The 20056-nt window shown below is 35.3% G+C and overlaps 2 protein-coding genes across 2 annotated transcripts; both read right to left on the bottom strand.

The window, feature by feature from the left end:
- Positions 1-10095: 10095 nt before the first annotated feature.
- LOC145581259 (uncharacterized) lies at positions 10096-11372 on the bottom strand. Its single transcript, XM_081638296.1, has 4 exons — positions 11195-11372; positions 10800-11095; positions 10425-10637; positions 10096-10374 (listed from the first exon to the last, which is right to left on the bottom strand). Exons 1-4 carry the CDS (start codon positions 11370-11372, stop codon positions 10096-10098), a joined length of 966 nt encoding a protein of 321 aa, XP_081494422.1.
- Positions 11373-11483: 111 nt separating this feature from the next.
- Positions 11484-13937, bottom strand: LOC145581257 (uncharacterized). Its single transcript, XM_081638295.1, has 3 exons — positions 13209-13937; positions 12111-12317; positions 11484-11615 (listed from the first exon to the last, which is right to left on the bottom strand). The coding sequence occupies exons 1-3, from the start codon at positions 13935-13937 to the stop codon at positions 11484-11486; spliced, it is 1068 nt and encodes a 355-aa protein (XP_081494421.1).
- Between the last annotated feature and the right edge of the window lie 6119 nt (positions 13938-20056).

The following is a 20056-nucleotide window of genomic DNA, read 5'->3' as shown; positions in this document are numbered from 1 at the left end:
AGAACACCGAAAATTAGTTTTAAAATATTTCTACATTTATAATGATATAGGATTATGTACATCATAACATCAAAATTAAATAAGTTTTCTAATAGCACCCCAAAGTTTAGTTTTTCTTAAACCAACAACACCCTATAGTTGATAAATTTTGAATGACACCTATAAGCCTATGTGTTCAAAAGTCTAAAATCAAACTAAATAATCGGACTAAAATTTTCAAATAATTATACCTTTACTGACTAAATACAATGATTAGATTGATAGATTATTCAAATTTACATCTTAGTCTAATTGCTCACATGTGTCTGTAAAATTTTCAAAACAGAACAGTTATATCTCACTGATTTAGACGAGGTTTATATGTTAATCGAATAAAGTTTCATCAATAAGAATATGTAAATATTTTAAATAAGTAATCAAATATTACAAAATATACAAATTATTCTAATTTGTGTACCTGTGAGATTTTTTTTATAATAGAGTGGCGATTAGACGGAGAAACCATGGTCGAATGTGCACCTGCATCCTCACGATCGAGTCCGAAAAGTGACAATAACTTGATCAATAATAACCAAAGGAAAACACTCCACTCTTGAATTGTATTGTCTCTAATCATTTTTTTTTTTTTTTTTTTTTTTTTTTTTTTTTTTTTTTTTTGCTATTTTAACATTACCCAACATCTTACAAATATTCTGCTTTCTTTTTGTTGGAATGAGCGGCTACTGAAATGAGATAAAACTTGAGTATGAATTTATAGTGACTAAATGAATGTAACCTCATTATTGCATATAGTGAAAACTAGGTTAAATTCTATACATTAATGATTATTTTAATATATTACTCCGTATTAAGGAATTATTATTTAAGTTTTAGTATGTCAATTTTTTTTATAAATTTATTTAGGATTGTAGATTTTTTTTCAATGATATATTTATTTATTTATTTTAGTATATCTAGAATGAATAATAATCAAAACATTTTAATTTGAATAAAATTATAAGTAGCCAAAAATGAATGATTAGATAGTTATTTATTTATGGTACTACTACATATTTTGAAATATTGTTGTCAAAAACTCCATATCATATAAAGTGAGTGAAATATTCATGTAATATTAGGTAACAGAGTAAAAAAATTATTGAAAAGATGAAGTATATGTATATGTATATGTATATGTGTATGTGTATGTATATAATAATATTAAGAGTTTAGATCAATGACTAACAGCAAAGCCATGCACCGTAAAAAGCAAATAATGGTCGAGACGATCCGAGGCACCTCCTTGCAGACACAAAGGAACCAACTCTTGACGCGGAGTAGGAGAACGCCTTTCCAAGGATAAAAGATGATGTTGAAAATCCTGAGCTTGAACAACCCGCATAGTCTATTATTTATATATCTCAAATTATATAATCGAACTCGTCACGAGTGTTTTGACACCTAATCACATAACACACTATTCACTTTTGACAACAGAGGACACGAGCCTTGTAAGTGTGAGAATGGGGCTTGTGAGCATTAAGAAAAAGAGAGGAAGGAAAAACAAAGTGGGGATATGATTTTAAGAGGGTCGGGGCACTCACGTACGTACTCCTATCATTTGGCCATAGAGTGTGTAGGTGAGTGGGGCTTGTGACGACCAACGGACCAAGCTAGTCGAGGAGGTACAAGCAGAATTGGTCACAATTTTCTTATACTCGTAGCATATAGTGAGTTTGGGGCTAATATGCATTGGAAAACACAATATGTATAGAGTTCAAATAACACACAAGTATAAATCCGAAGCATTGGGTTAGAATTTTTCTAATGAGTAATACGTTTTTCTCATTATTTATTTTCTATAAAATGTTCCTTTATTATATTCATCTTTCCTTTTATAATTGATATTGCCCGACATTAATACAACTTATTCAAAAAACTTATAACATAATGGTCATATTTTCTAACAAAATGAGAGTGAGGAATAGGGTTAGAGCTTCTCTCCCGATTTCAGGATATCATGGGATCGATTCTTACCCCCATCCTTATGGCTCTCTAAACACCAAAAATATTTTGTAACAAAATTATCTCTCTTCATACTACATTTCCAAAAGTTTTTATACATATAGAAAGAGATAACTCAGACATAATTGTTAATCCAAGCAGGAATGCATTCTCCGTATTTATCTTTTAGGGCCCGTCTGGATTGAGGGTAATAGCCCATAATACTTTCTGGGTTAATTATTATGGGCCTTTTGGTATACCTAGAATCCTGGATTGAGGGTAGTAATTTAGGCCCGTAATTCATTCCTCTCAAACAGAGGTAAAACATTACTTCCCCCCCCCCCCCCCCTCTCTCTCTCAAGCAACCTCTTTCATCAATGGTGAGCAGCAATTAAGAAATACAATAACTGTCTTAAGAACTCTATATAGATTTTGTTGGAGTTATTCATTAATCAATCCCCATAATACTACTCCAAGTCTAGGTTCTTTGTTGTTGCTTCAAAAGATCAAAAAATCATCTTTTTCTTGATTGCCTAAATTGATATTACATATCAATTAGTTGACTTTATCATCTCAATTTCCTCCTAGCCGTTACATAAATTGATACTATACTTGGAGGGCTCATTCTTTGGCATGCAAATTAAAGGGAGAATATTGATTCTCATTGACTTAGGAGCATGCATGTTGCCGTGAGAATGAGTGGGTTCATAATATTGATTAATTAATTAATATGCATGGGAGGTAATTAGTGGACTTTCAATTTCCTCCACCTAACCGTTATATATGCTAAATGCATGCATAGATATCACTTGATTAGTGGAGCAAAATGATCCTTTGTAGTTGTTGATTTCCGTGAGCTTGTAATTCCTTCCATATTTTCATGATTTTGGAGTAGTATATAATTGAGACCTTTGTACTTCATTCGGACACAAAAATTACATACTACATACTATTCTTTACTCCAAAAATGATACACAATACTATAGTCTCTAATTGTTAGGCAATGTTCAAAGTGTTCTCAATCTAGCTCTTCGTGGTACATCGTAGAGTTGGAGTCGTGTATCCTTGGAGGTCGGTTGCTACGAGTCCGTGTGTACTGTGCGAGGCAAATTTGACTTTAGGGCAGTGATTTATTGTCACGCAACGAGCCCACGACAATTTCAGATAAGCCGTTCTAATTTTATCCTCTAGTAGTCATACAATATTATTCTCTAGTAGTTATACTTCTTATAGATTTAGGCCCGTTCACTTCACCTTATTTTTGCTAAACTGAAATTATGTTTACTATACTGAAATTAATTTCGCTGAACTTAAATTATTTTTACTGAACTGAAATTAATTTTATTGAACTGAAATTATTTTTGCTGAACTGAAATTATTTTTACTGATTCTATGTTATATTTCTTCTTTGGAGTTACTGATTTTTATTGTACTGAAATTATTTTTATTGAACTGAAATTATTTTTACTGAACTGAAATTATTTTTACTTAATATTGTTTTTTTAAGGTGAAGTGAACATGACCTTAATAATCATCTTAGGCAACATTTTTTACTTTATTTTTTTGGTAAGTTGGAAGGTAGTCTTCAGAGAACTCCCTTAACCTTTATTTATATTTTCTTTAAAAAGAAAAAATATATATGTCAATCTCAATTTCATTTTTACACAGTATTTTTGTACCAAATAAATTTAGATCGCACACCTTTAATTGAAAATTTGAGATCGGGCTTCAGCTCCTCATAATGTTAATGAGCTTTGATGCAATCTATGGAAACCAAGGTTTTTCTTTCACTGCATAATTTATTTTTGTTTTTTTATATAATATTTGGTTATAATTGAAATTGACGATTAATTTGAGGTGGGTTTTGTTACCATTTTGATTTTTGGAAATTTGCATTGATTTTATGCTCAAGCTATTCAATTAGGATGGCTTTTATATCAGAGCTATTTGGGATAATTTGTTACCCAATTAACACAATTTCTTGATGAATTATTTCTAAAATTCGAATTATCAGTGATTTTCTGTCAAAGTTAGAGTTTTGAGTTCACAAAAATTTATTAAAATCCGGTTTACAATATCATTATTGTAAATCAGCTTCTTTGGACTCGCACGTGAGCACCTTCTTCCTATCTTTTTCATTTTCTGGATCCTCATCTTCTTTGAGTGCTTTCTTCTTTCACTTTCTCTCTCCACTCTTACTTCCTCTTCTCTTCTTTTTTGCTGCAGTTCATTTCCTTCCATGATTTATCTCTATTGATTTTGAGATTCAAAGGTTTTTGCCTTTTTTATTTATTGATTTTTGTTATTTAATGGAATTTCGCAGTTAATAAGCTTGAAGTGTACAGTCGTCATCGTCGTCGCTTTGCTCGGTGAGATGGTCGGAAATGGTGGAATCGGCGATGGTTTCAGCGCTATCGGCGTTGCTAGCGAAGAAAGAATTTGAAGGTTTGTTAATGGTGGAAATGTTTAGTTTTGAGGAGAGATAAAAATACGGGATGAAAGTAGAGCCATTGGGTTAACTTTTGCATTTTGTGTTTATTTTATTTATTTTGATACTCTATTTTTGTGAAAAAAAGGGGTCACTTTTGTGAAAAAAGGGTCACTTTTGTAAAAAAAAAAAAAAGGATCACTTTTGTGAAAATATGGGTCACTTTTGTAATAAAAAGGGTCACTTTTGTAAAGAAAAAGGGTCATTTTTCGCAAAAATGTTCGATGTACAATAAATATATTGTAAACCGGGAGCATGCAAAAGTAATTGTTTTGAGTTTTGACTATCAGTGATTGCCAATTCGTCACACGAAGTAGTTTGTAATAATATCTATAATTTATGTGTTTGTAATATGTTATTTGTAGTACTTTCGGCTTATAAGATGGATTTTTTTAACTACTACTCGTATTTGGTTGTAATATGGATTTTTGTGTCCTATTTGTTGGATTGAAATCAATTTGGTTGTAATATATACATTTTTGTTAATATTTTGGACCCGAAATTTTATTTTTGTACTTTCACGAGTTAATAAGATGATCGATATTTCATAATGACTCGCAGACTTGGAAATCCTGGATCCGCCCCTGCCCATCAACAACATTTGCTTGTGAATAAGGGATTCCCTTACCTCCCCCCTCTACTCTCAAATTCCACCGGTGAGAGGTGTCGGTTCAATACCTTTTATAAAAAAAAAACTTATTTATATTCTTTTGCGGGCCAAACACTTTAAAAAATATGGTGAAAAGATTATCGATCTCCACCCTCAAAGTGTCTCTAATGAGAACTGATCAATCACCAATTTCAAAATTGAAAAATACAAATTTTTAATTTCATTATGCCAATGATGAATCACCCTTATATAGGATTTATAGGCACGTTTATGTAAGTTTTATAGTTGATTTTAGAGTCTTTTGTCGCTTTTTAGGTCGTAAGTGCATAAGTTGTCCGTTTTGTGCTCTATTATGCTTCGTTTGTGTTATCTTAATGTTTCAAGTAATTTTCATGACTATTTGGACGCTTTCGGAGTAGTTTTGGAAGAATCGGACAATGGAAGGATGAAACGTCAATGAATCGTGGTCACTCAATGAAAGATATGCGTTTTTGGAAACTTAGGTTGAGATTAATATGCACAAGGATCAAAAATAGCATTCGCAAGGGTTGCTATACATCTTTCGCAAATGAATTTGAGTTAGAAACGAAGAAAACGATGGTTTAATTTGCAAAGTGTCAAAATCGACCTTTTTTCACTCTTTTGATCATAACTTGAGTTCTATAGATCGGATTGAAGATATTCAAGTTGCATTGGAAACTGGACTTGAAGAGCTTTCCTAAGATAGGTCACATGCCCTAAGAAGCCTTTTGGAACAGAAGTTTTAGGCGTTTTAATCTGAGCATGCAGTCAACGACGAAGTGCGGCACCCGCGGCCAGCCTTGCGGGTCTGTCCTGCGGCCAGCCTTGCGGGTCTGTCCTTGCGGGTCTGTGCCTGTGCCTGCAGGTTCTGGCAAGCAGCCAAAGCAGCCCATGAGTAGCTCGTGTCCTCAGCCTCGCTTGCGGTTTTATGCCACGTCAACTTCTATCGTCCAATAATAATTCAACTTATGTAATCTTTATTTTCTTATTAATTTTTTTTATTTATTTAGATTAGAATTTAGGATGTTTATAAATACTTCAAAGGATTAGTATTTTTCCCTTATGCCGTTTTTTTATTATTATTTTTTATGTTTGTTTTCTTTTCTCTCTAGCCATAGTTTATCTTGGGAAATTCCATGGATTCCTCCATGGATTGCTCTTGAGTTTGTTATATTAATTCATTAAGGTATTTTAAATCTCTCTTTTAGTTAAGCTTTCTTTATTATATTTAGTTTTAATTATTTATTCCATTCTAGAGTAGTTTATTTCTAGGGTTTGGAAATTCATGTTTATATTATGAATCTTGATTAATGTTATTGATATTTTAATTATTGATTCCTCTAATTGATAATGTTTTATTGGTAATACTGCAAGCTGATAAATTTTTTTTTATTATTTATTGTGAATAAGATTTTGAATCGAAAGATCTTACTTTTAAAGGCTTACCTACAATTAGCAATTCTGATTATGTTAGTGACCGAATTGCATATGTTGAATTGAGAGCGTTAAGACCCGACCGTAGGTTTAGCAATTGCTCTAGATAATTGATAAATTGAATTGTTATTGATATTTGATAGATTTAGAAGTATAAACATGGTGAACCATAACCTTAGGTCTTTTTATAAATTTTTTTATTCCTATTTTAGTTTAGATTACTTTTCTATCCGAATTTCATGACTTGTTTAGTTTCTCCAATTTCTTAGAGGTTAGATTGAATACCATCTCTCTGTGGATTCAACCCAATTACCCTACTACATTGGATTTATTAGGAATTTATTTTTGACAGGTATACGACAAGCTATCTTAGCTTGGTATTCATACAACTATATGTAGAACGATTATTATTATGGTATCCTTTTAGCACATGCAATTTCCCCTTCACTTTTAACTAGCTATGGGTTTCACTGAATTAGTAGCACAGGCACACCATTGACCACCTACATGTTTAATTGTCTGTAAATCACTTCTTTAAAGTTGTTGTACGAAAATAATACACCTAATGTACAAATTAGATGAAAACTTGAACCAATATCCTAAATACGTATTAGTCTCATTTTTTGTTTTTTGTAGCTAAGTAAGTATTTTCTTTTTTTTTTCTTTTGCAAAAGTAGGCGAAGCCCTACATAAATAAAATAAACTAAGCAATAAAACGAGAAGTAGTGACTCCTCTAATATCCTCCTCTAACAGACATTTTATCTCGATCGGAGGTGCATCGAAATAAACAATTCCCTCGCTAAGACCTACCCCTAGATTAGCAAGACGACCTGCTACCTTATTACCCTCCCTAAAACAATAAACAAGACAAAAATTATAACCAAAAGACTTAACAAGACTACGACAGCTACTAAAGATGTGAACGCATTCACCGCCATGGTGATCTGGATTTTGGATAGCTTCAATACACGCCTTATTGTCCATCTACATCTCAAGCTTGCTGATTCCATAAGCTATAGCCATCTTGAGTCCACGTTCTGCTGCTACTAGCTCTACTCTATATGCGATACATACTCTAAGATTAGCAGCAAAACTTCGAATGTGCCTGCCATGAATATCTCTAATAACTCCTCCTCCTCCTCCTGCTAGACCAGGACACCCTTTTGCAGCCCCATCAGTATTTAGTGCAAACCAGAATGTTGGAGGTGATAACCAACGAATTAAAACCTCTTTTCTCACATTAGTACTTTCAGCACTTGGCGCATCTTTCATCATCATAGAATTCCAGTACTCATCAACACGAGCTCTTAAAAACTCCACTGTATTCATGAAAACAGCATCAGTTCTATCAAAGATTTCATTGTTACGCCATTTCCAAATCCACCAAAGGGTAGTAGCAAAAGTAGTAAGCCATTTCTCAGAAAACATCAACCCATCAGCCTTTAAATTTTTACTTAGCCAAGTCTGAAGTTCACCACTCCAAAATGAAGGAGAAAGAGTTGTTCCTCCCAGGCTTTTCCAGATTTTGTTGTGACTTGGGGCAATCACGAAATAGGTGGAGTAGATTTTCCTCAGCATTTTGGTTACATCTAGTGCAACGGGGGTCATCTGTGAGATGTCTCTTCAGTCTATTTGAATTGCAAAGAATTCTATCATGAAAAGCAAGCCAAAGGAAGGTTTTGACTCGTTGTTGCACCTGAGTATTCCAAGCTAAATCCCATTTAGGATCAAATGGGATTTCTTAAGTGCTTTTCATAATGTGTAGAGTATACTTGATAGAGAAGCCACCTTTCTTTGAGCCTTTCCAGAAACGAAGATCATCTACATCTTTATCCTCCACAAGGCTATGAGCAGCAATAAGATTAAGGTTGTGGGCAGGAAAAATATGAGAAAATTCTTCCCATTTCCAGCCTACTCCAGCATTCCACATCTCTTCTACCGTGGCCCCTTCAATGTTGCTTGGGATTGGAGTGGTGACAGCCTCCCTCAAAGGAGCATCAGACGCCCAAGAGTGATCCCAAAAAAGGGTGCTTTTCCCGTTACCAATAGCCACTACTACAGAACCTTTCTTAATCCACTCCCCATTATCTGTTATGCCCCTTCATACATTAGACATGTTGGAGGTGGGAGTAAACATGTCGATGTCACATCGGTCTTTGCAATAATTATGGCGAAGAACACGAGACCATAAAGCACTTGGTTTAGAGAGCATACGCCAACCCAGCTTGGTTAAAAAAGCTGAGTTCACCTGTCTTGCAGAACGAAGGTTCAACCCCCCTTTGTTTCTTGGTAATTGCAGTGTGTTCCAAGAGATGAGGTGAATTTTTCTTTTCTCATCCGACCTACCCCAAACAAACTTCCTTGCCTTTCTATCAATGTCATCACAAATAGAACGCGGGATCTTAGCGGTTTGCATGGAATAATTAGCCATCGAAGTGAAGGTAGTCTTAGTGAGAGTAATACATCCTACTAGAGACAAATACTTAGTTTTCCAACCAGATAATCTTCTGTCTATTTTTTTGCAGAGATGAGCATAAGTTTCCCTAGTGACTCTACTTGACAAAGTAGGCATTCCAAGGTACATACCAAGGTCTTCAGTCACATTCATCCCAAGGGAAGAACATATAGGCTACTGCACTTCTACAGAAACATTGCAAGAAAAAAAAATTCTCGATTTTTGACAACTAACCTTCTGGCCAGACGCAACATAAAATCTGTCGAGACAATCCTTAACTACTGCTGGTTGTTCAAGTGAAGCTTCAGCAAAGAGAATTAGATCATCTGCAAAAAATAGGTTGGATAATTTCGGACCACCCCTGCTAGAGTGAATGGGCTTCCAATTTCCAGCCACAATAGCTGCCTCAATGACTTGGTTCAAGCATTCCATACACAGGAAAAAAAGGTAAGGAGATAATGGATCTCCTTGCCTTATTCCTCTAGAAGGAAAAAATTCATCTGTCTTCTCTCCATTCCATAAGACACGCATAGGGGGGGATGTCACACATTTTATAATGAATTCGATCATGAGAATCGGGAAATTCATCTCCACAAGAGTATCCCGGATAAATAACCATTTAAGCCTATCATATGCTTTTTCGAAGTTAATTTTTATTATCATGAACCCTTTTTTCCCATTCTTGTGTTTCATAGTATGAATTACCTCTTCAACAATCACAATATTGTCTGTAATTTGCCTACCTGGAACAAAACTTGATTGAGCTTGAGCAATTAGTTTTGGCAGCAAAGGCTTGATTGGGTTGACAATGGCTTTGGTTATTATTTTGTAAGCCACATTACATAAACTAATCGGTCTAAATTGCGAAGGAAGTTCAGGATTTTCAGTTTTTGGGAGAAGCACCAAGAAGGTTTCATTGATTGAATCTGGTAAGCCCTTACCCTCAAGTGCAGCCAACACCATGGAGTACACATTCAGAGCCACTACCTTCCAATTTTTTTGGTAGAAAATTTCCTGAAAACCATCGAGGCCAAGGGCTTTGAGAGAACCCATGGTGTTGATGATTAGATCAATATCACTCTTTGTGTAAGGCCTAGTCAACTTCATCCATTCTTCATTAGATAGTGTTGCACACACTCCCGAGGGAATTTCCAATCACCAACCACATCCTCCTCGTCTGTAAAAAGATTGGTGAAATAATCAACCACCAAACTTTTCACTTGATCCTTGTCATGGGGAATCCATTGGCCATCAGAATTTTTTATGGAAAAAATTTTATTTCTCCACCTTCGTACAACCGTGCTCAAGTGAAAAAAAGAGGTGTTGCGGTCACCATGTTGTAACCAGTCCACTCGTGCCTTTTGATACCAGAACAGTTCTTCCTGTTGCAACAATAAATCAAGGTCTCTCCTTAGTTTAGCTTCCATTTTACGAGACCAGAGTTACGGTTAGTGGCTAGGGAAGCTTGAACATCTTTTATTCTTGCCATAAGAGTACGTTTCTCCCTGAAAATATTATGGAAAACATCCTTGTTCCATTCTTGCAGATTTTCAGCAAAGGAGTGAAGAAGAGGCACGAGAGGAGCAGTAGCATTCCATTTTTGTTCAAGAAATTCAGTGAATTTCTCGTGAGTGAGCCACGCTGCCTAAAATCTAAATGGACTATCCAAAGTTTCGAGGAAAGTAAAACCATTTAGGTATATGAAAAGGGGGCAGTGGTCAGATTGTAAAGCTGGGAGATGCTTCACCCTTGCTTAATCAAATCTCATGCTCCATTCTCCACTACAAAGAGTGCGGTCAAGCCTAACACTCTGATAAGTCTCCTCCGAATTACCACGAGACCAGGTGTGAGATGACCTTGAGAATTCAACTTCAATAAGGTGATGCTCATGCACCCACGCATTAAATTTTTTTGCTACGTCTTGTGGTTTCCGCACAGCTAGAACTTTTTTCCCACCCAACACGAGTCTCGTTAAAATCTCCAGCAAGGAGCCAAGGCTTGTTATTGGTGTTTGCAAAGCGGGAGAGATCTTTCCACAAATCTTCACGTTTTGAGGGGTCAGGACTTGCATATATGGCAGAGAAGTACCAAGGTTCTTCCTCCCTTTTTTTATTTTCAAAGTGAAATACTAGTTAGATTTTTCAATCGGATCAATAGCAACTAATTTAGACTTCCAGTACACCCAAATATCCCCACTAAAACCTTGGGCATCCATACGAGTGTGTCCACTATATCCCAATATGGTGGCGGTTCTTTCAGCATGATCACCTCCCATATGCATTTCCACCAAGGCCAAGACAACTGGTTTATTGATGCGCACTACTTCCCGCAGAACAGAGATAAACTCTCGACTCCCAGCACCTTGAACATTCCAAACCATACACGTTATGGGTAGGAATTAGCAACAAGATTGTGATTATAATTCATAACAGAGTTGTTTGAAAAATTGGAATGGTATGCATTCATAAGATGTCTAAAGGCTTGAGACACCTCAAGAGGAGGTTTCAATGTCATCATCAACTCTGGTGGCATCTGCAATGTCGCCGACCATGAGTGTATCTCCATTACCATCACATGAATCAGGGGGTCGACCATAGCCAGGTAAGGTTCTGTCATTGGCATACTGCACAAATTGTTTTCTCTGGTGGAATTTGGAGAAAGATTGGAGCAGGGGGTTGGAGAGATGTGCGTGGCAAGGGAATCAAATTGGCTTAGGACATGTTGCTTCTCAAGGTCAGTCTGAATGATTTTTTGTGTAGGCTGTTCTAGGGAATCAGTAGTGGTGTCGAAGGAATTTGCTTAATTAGTAGCTTGAAATATGATTTGAGAATTTTCTTTTCCGGCTGTATTTTGCACGGTTTGCTTATTTGGGGTCCTGTGAGATAAATAATTGGACTTATCTTTTAGGATAGATTTAGATGCACTAGGATTTTGTTTCCTAACTTCCTGCCACTTTTTGGATCCACCTAGAATTTGCTCGCTTAATTTTGGGTTGATATCAGATATGCCAATATTAAAGGAGGAATTTTTGTCAACTGAATTATCTTTTTGAGAATATTTCCCCAAGTCAACCAGTTTCCACTAAATCATCAATTGAATTGATATCAATGCCCCCCACACAATTAGCAGCAGCACCCAAAACTTCCTTATTTGCTTCCCCTAAAATTGCAAATCTTGAACCTCCCTGATTATTCGGTTGACCAGATTTTGAAGCAATATTCTGAGCATCTTTACCAGCCAAAGTTATCAGAACCGGGATTCTACTTTGAATCGGTGAGTGGGGTAGAATCGAATCGGTAAAATCGAATCGTAAAATCGTGCAATTCTACAAAAATGTAAAATTGAGCTTCAAAATGTAACAAATGACTACATACATAATTTTATAGCAATGAGAATGATAATAATATATATTGTTAGTAACATAATATTGACATACAAACATAAAATAGTTTTTCAAGTAATTTCGCACGCGCATAACTCAAACAACACAATATAAACTATAAAGTTGGATTATTGGTACACATTCTTAACCATGAGAGTAACACGACAGTTGTTGTTAAATTATGAAAAAAAATAACGTTGTTGACTCGTAAAGTTGTTTTCCCTAGACCCATGCATAATTAAAAAAAAATCCAATAATGATAGAAAACTAAGTGTCAAGTTAGTTCATTTAACGAGATAGCTAAAGAATGACAAGTACAACAAACTCATGTTATAAAAGTGTTTTTTATATCCCCAAAGTTGAGTGCAAGAGACTCATGAATACATTCTTATGCCCACAAAATTTAAATGGTTGGATAGAATCTTAAAAGTTATTTAAATTGATGTTTCATAAGCTTTATTATGATTTAGATTGAATAATATGTAAGTCATTGACTAAAGTTAGGTTCAACTATGACACCCTTACACTCTTTAGTCTATAACATAAAATATATAAATTATATAGGTACAAAACTAATTCTATTATAAAGTAGACTTCAAGAGCTTTCCAATGATATATTATAAGCCTAATTCCGACTTCGGAATCAAAAGTTATGGGTTTCGAAAAATCAGATTTTTTGCAGGATTAGAATCGGTATAGAATCGTAGAATTGGTACCGATTCCACCGATTCTAACCGATTCTACCGATTCTATGAGCGATTCTACAGCATAACGATTCTACCAGCGATTTACATCGTTTAGGTGGATTAAGATCGTAGAATCGTATGATTCTACGATCCAAATCGCGATTTTAATAACATTGTTACCAGCCATTGCTTGATGTTTCTCCGGCCTTGGCTGACGGTTGCGCAGCGGTGGTTTCTTCACTAGCATCCAACTCCCATAATCCTGTTTTTCAATGGTTGGGACTGGTATAGGTTTGCTTTTGACATGAGGGGGATCTGAATAATGCTCACCATCTTCCATTGATTTATGCACATGACTAGGGCAATTGTCACTTTGATGTCCTATTTTCCCACAATGAAAGCAAATCATCCTAAGACCTTCATATTGAATGCTCCATACTCTTCCCTTAAGCCAAAATTTAGACAATAAAGGTTTGGACAAATCCAATTCAACACTGAGACGAGTGAATTGGCCTCTTTGAGCTAAAGCTGTGTTGTTATTAATCCTGACAACTTTTCCAATTTTTCCTCTTACCTTCTTCAAGAACTCTTGTTCAAAGCATTCAACTGCAAGGTGAGGAATACGCACCCAGGCAGTCAGATACCTTAACGGGGCATCATCAGAGATGAAATTAGGCACCCACTTCCTGATGGTTAAGTAGTTATCATCAAGCATCCAAGGACCTTGAGGTAGGACATGGTTGTAATCGCCTAGGTTTGAAAACCTTGCAATAAAATAGTCATACCCTATGTCTGTCAGTATAAGACCACTAGATAATTCCCACTTCTTCTTTAATCTTTTCATAAGAGCCATATATCCAATCTTGGAATTGAACATTTTGATAATTAGAGTATGCTTCTAAGGTTGGCGCATGCGACGTTTCTCTTCTTTAGAGAGAAGGATTATTGGACATTTTGGGTCATCTATAACATTATCCGGGGGTTCATCATCATCAGAGGTTTCTTCATCATCCTCAATTAGGATAAACCCCTGTTTTTCAGTACTCACCATCTCACTGAATGAAACTTTTTTCTGTTTTTAAGCCACCGACGCATTAGGTAAAGGAGGGAATTGTTGTTGCGCAACATTCTCACTGGTAGCAGTAGTGTCATTCTCTTCTGAGAAGATGAAATTTGTAATTTTTCTTTTGGATTTTTTGTTTGAGCGAAGAAGGAGATCGTGTTCTTCTTGAGAGGTTTCTTGAGAGAGAGAATTTTCAGCCATTTGTATTTTTTGAAGGAACGTTAAGACAGAGTTATGTAGCTAAGTATGTATTATTAGTCTCTTTAATTAACTAAATGCATGTCAATTTCGTCATTGATGCTCTTAATGAGAATACTTTATGGGTAGGGAGAAAAAGTGCTACAACACATGCTGATATGTGTCATTTTTTGTGATGTGCACCATGAGCACCGTACATATGTATATACATTTATTGCGTATACGACAACATTTATTGTGTATACGACTAGGGGTGTACATAAACAGGACCGGACCTGATAACCGACCTGATCCGGACCTGTTGGGACCGGACCTGACCCGGACCTGTAGATTCAGGTCCGGTCCCGGTCCTTGAAAATCAAGGTTTCCGGTCCCGGTCCGGATCAGGTCCAAACCCGGGGTTTTCAGGTCTGGACCTGAAACCCGGTAAAAATGCGTTTTTTTATTAAAAAAAAAAAAAATTCCAAAATTTGAAAACAAGTCAGTTTCATTCTTGTAAGTTGTAACCCACTAACCCTAACTCACTCCTCACTCACTCACTCTCTCTCTCAGCCGACACCACGCCAACACCCACCCCCTCACGCAGTAGATCTGCACACCAGACCACCACACCAACACCCAATCTACCACACCACCCTCGTATTCTCACGAGCAACCACCCTAATCAAGTACCAAGAGGTCACGATCGCCGCCGCCTACCCCTGCTAGCAACCACCTTCAAGCGTGTATGATGAATTCACAAGCAACCATCGTCCTCGCAGATACCCGCTGCTAGTTTCACGCCAAGGAGTATGAAATTGTGCGAGAAATTTAGATCTATTTAATATATTGATAGCCCACCTTTGATTGTTAAATGGTTTATCAAGTTAAAGAGATTGTGAGGGGCTACGAAGTATCAATTTCCTATGCCTTGATCTGGAGTAATATTACTACTTTTTCCTTTCAAAATTTAATGTTGATTGCTGGTGCTTTTTTTTTTTATTTTATTTTTGAAATCACTTTTTCTTTTTTTTGTATTTAATTTTATAATAGGTCCAGCAGATTTTTTATTAGGGAAAAAAAAAACACAAATCAAGAATCGGGTCTGTTCAGGTCCAAACCCGGACCGGACCTGATTGTTCAGGTCTGACCCGGAACCGGACCTGTTAATTCAGGTCCGGTCTCCGGTCTTCAAAATTCAATGATTCCGGTCCCGGTCCATTCAGGTCCGGGTCAGGTCCGGTCCGGTTTTGGACCGGTGTACAGCCCTATATACGACTACACCTCATCCCGTGCTACGACTCTTAAGCATGGTGGCGTCCAAAGGGAAAGAAGCTAGAGCAAAAGAGTCGCCAACAAGTTTTAGGAACATGTAAACCATTCACAAGGTGAAGGTTACACCGCTTCACGATCCATGAGATCGCTAACTCCATAGTGGTCTGGAACCATGACTGGATATTCGGGGATGAAGGTACAAATCCAACCTAAAAGAGATTGAATCTGCCCTAAAAAGGCCTCTACTTTATTCTTCTCATATTCATGTGCGCTTTCTAACTAACATACAATCAATATATTAATCCTAAACCTGTTTAATCTATGTTGGTTGAGTATTAATGCACAAACAAATCTATTATTGGCGATCGCTTGAATAAAATCACATTAGCCTAAATAAAATTATTAATTATCTTATTAAGCATGATTACAAGTACAAATTCCCTTTTGATATTAAAAAAAAAAGTACAAATTCCCTTTAAACCTGCAAGAGAGGGCGTGATCAAGCAATAACAATAATAATATCAAGCAACATAATAAATATTATTGACACCACAAATCATCATCATAATAATATTCTCATCAAAGCATAATAATATTATTAGCAAGATCCTAGGCATGATACTAACAAGATTAATAACAAATCCTAGCATGTCACTAAACAATAAATGTAACACCCTAGGAATTCCTTTCTTTTAAAATATCTGTTTTGCTTTGTTTTAAACTCGAAATAGGAAAATATAAGATATTACCGCCACCGTGACAACAACTAAGGCAACTATCAAAGACACACAGCGGAAGACTCTCCTTTAAAATATTTAAAACGACTCAACTTAAAAAGTCAACCAACGAAATTAAAGTCAAACCAAAGCAAAACAAAGTCAACCTACAACTTAGAACCATTGTAGGCCCTTGAAAAAACTGAACCCAATTCGAAACCTTCGCGTTAGTCTCACAAACAATAATATCAAAAAATAATTAAAGCGATAAACATATCATAAACTTATGGAAACTAGGATTCGCTCTTCATTCATGCCCATCATGAATATGCTTCATCACCTGAAAAGCTTCTCTCTACTTGTTTCCACTACTCTCCATTAAAAAAATTGGTCATCATAGGGCCAAGGTAAAGACAAGACCATCAAACACACAATCAGCAAAGCTGAGTACATAAGCGTATTTAAACACACTAACATGCTTTCACCTATCAACACGCAACTTACCTCATTGCACCTGTTTACAAGCACACAACATACAACAAAACCTTTTAACCAAGTGACTAAATAATTTATTTATTATTGATTACGCATCGAACGGGTTTCCCCCCTAACCTACCCCAATAAAGGGGTACTAATGATATGTCTATTTTATATAGTAAATCCCCCCGTCCCTTGGTCATATTTAGGAGTATTTTGGCTCTTTAGAGCCAATTTTATTGCTAATGTGTACTTTCTAGTGTTTTCATAGTTTTGATAGCATTTTGTAGGAAATTACACGTTTAGAGCATTTTCTCGGGATTATTTAGAGCAACTACGAGTATTAGAGGAGTGCGACCACCTTTCGTAGCCCAAGATCGGTTGGAGTCATCAAACCGGTGATTAAGGGCTCAACATGTGAGAAGCCGAGGCTTTGGACCGAGTATTCAAGTCCCGAAGTGGAAATCCGGATTGGGATTAGGATTAAAAGCCCAATCAAAGTGCCAACCATAGTCCAAGGAAGAACCCAAAGCAGCAGCCTCTCGCCCTGTCTCGCGCCGGCCAGGCGCGAAAGTTGCACACTTGATGAAAAAGGCGGCCCCGACCAGGCGAGCTGGCGCCCGACCGAGCGCATGTCTTAGAGCGTATTTTCTGCGTTTTTCTTACTAAGATTTTATTAGGATTTTTATGTTTTAGTATAAATACGTTTTAGTTTCTTTTGATACAATTACCTCTTTTTCATTAGTTTAATCTTCTCTTAAGCTTAAACTTCTCTCTTGTTTCTCTTTGTACAACTCTTGGTTTAATTCAGTTCATTATTTCCGTTAACTTTGGTAACAATTTCTTCCCTTTTTATTTCAGAAATTTATTTGCTTTTGTTCATCATGTTTGCTTAATTGCTTTGATTAGTTTAGATTTAATTATGAGTGAGTAGATTATTTTCTAGGGTTGTGGGGATCCATAAATAATATGAAAGGTAATTTATTATTGTTGATTGTCAATGCTTGATTAATTTCCTATTGATTGATTTAATGCTTTGCAATTAGATTAGGCGTGGTTTAATTGTATGAGTTTAGCAATATTGATTCAAGATTCGGCAGATGAAAATTGATGTTTAGGCTTAGTTTCAATAGGAAGGTTAATTTATAAATGGTTAAGTTAAGATTCAACAAATGCGATTTAATACCGGTAGATTAATTTTGTGATTGTAATATGTAGAGAAAGCCCTTTATGATCTGATTAATTGATGCATTGATGATTGATTATTATGTTTTACCCTGGAATATTATTTATTGGTGAACCTATACCCTAGGCTTTTATTAATTGATTTCTCCCTACTTTCATCTCCCTTAGTTTAATTTATCATATCTATAATTTAGTTACTTAATAATTTAGATTATTTCATTTAATTAGGAATAAATTAATTCGTTTCCCTGTGGTTAAACCCTTCTTCCCTATCTGCATAGTTAGAGGACTTAGGAATTATTTTTTTTACTAGGTGATATGACTTTATCCTGTTAACTAACACGGGAGCTATCCGTGCCAGTATAAAAGAACCACTCGTAAGTGGCGGAATTCCTGCGCATAATAATAAAAGGAAAATACAGCATCATGTAATCCCATTAGAAGTTATGGTTAAATATAAAACCACATAACTCCCCCCATATGTTCATACTCAAGGTGTATACGTTCCAAGAGTTTTGGTGCGTAATCTCTTTAACTTTACGTTATTTACATATTATTAAATTTGGTGATAACTCTCAAACTATAATCGTTCAATCATAATAATTATTCAAACAATTTAACATTCCAATTTAATTCTTGAATAATTAATGACCACATAAATTTAATATTGAACCCTTTTTAAATCTACCTCGGTGTCAAAGACACCTTAAACGCGTAATGCGCCACAATTCCTATCTCTCGGTGTTAGAAACACTTTAAGTGCACTAAGGCACCAAAATATAATTTAATCCTCGTGTACAAAGACACTTAAATAGCTCCTTTCTCATGCTTATTGTATCAATAAAAATTATATGAACCATAATAAAATTCCTTCTTAATATTCCAAACCAAAGTAAACATGTAGTTTAATTAAACATGCTTTCTATTATGCCATAAATAAAAGTGTGGTTCATATTGAACGTGCCAAACGATTATTTTCAAATCATTAATCCATCGCAAATAAATCATGCTCCATAATTTAATCACCAACATCAACCAAATCACAATTTCCAATCATAATCTAGCATGATACTGCTTGGAATTAATTAACCAAGCCTAACATGTTGCTACATCATCAAAAATATGCTAAGTACATGAACATACCTTGAATACGATCTTAAAATCGCCATGAATAATAGAAATCACTCACTTCAAAGTCTCTTACAAACCAAAATCATAATATGGCATTAAAATCTACTCCAAACAAATTTCGAACAATATATACTCTTATTAAACCACTCATAATTTAATTAAAACAAGCTAAAAATTATTTAAAACCTCATACTTTAATCCCAATTGGGTAGTTAAAATTCTTTCAAGAAACTTAATTTTTAGTACACTACCAAAAATTCCAACAATATTAATTAATAAAAACTTGTTGTAATTATAATTTTAAACCCTTAAATTAAAGGTTTAAACCACCCTAAATTATATTCCATCAATAATCAATTATTTATAAATCTAGGATTTCAAAATTGGGGCTTTTTAAATAGAATTAAAATCTGAAAATTAATTTGCACCATACTAAATATCAATCATCATAAAACCATCACAAAACTCATAATTATAATTAGATCTAAGATTTAAACAAAAGAAAAATAAAAAGAATAATTTTTTTTTCGAAAAGAAGAGGCCGGACAGTAGCACGGCACCACAGCCGGCTGCTGGTGGTGGTGGCCGGCGACCCGCCGGTGGTGGTGGTGGCGGCCGGCGGTGGTGAGTGCCGAAAAGGGGAAGGGGAAAAAGAAAGAAAAAGAAAGAAAAAATAAAGGAGAAGGGAGAGAAAGTTTACCTTGGGTATTCTTCACTCTAGGCAAAGTTTAATTTGCCCAAGTGTTGAATATTTATACCCCTTTCTCTAGAAACCCTTCTTACCTAAACTTTCCCTTTTTATTCTTTCCTAATCCCTTTCCTAATTAAACTTTACTAAATAAAACTTTTCTAAATTAAATTCCAACTTAATAAAATAATTTATTAAATAAAACTTTCCTTTTATAAAATATTCCCAAACTTATTTAAAATAAACAATTAAAATGTCATAAATAATTCATTTCAAATTATTTA

This window comes from Chenopodium album, chromosome 15, assembly GCF_948465745.1.
Source record: "Chenopodium album chromosome 15, dcCheAlbu1.1, whole genome shotgun sequence".
Taxonomy (NCBI): domain Eukaryota; kingdom Viridiplantae; phylum Streptophyta; class Magnoliopsida; order Caryophyllales; family Amaranthaceae; genus Chenopodium; species Chenopodium album.
The sequence above is the reverse complement of the archived record's forward strand: the minus strand, read 5'-3'. Positions and strand labels throughout refer to the sequence as shown.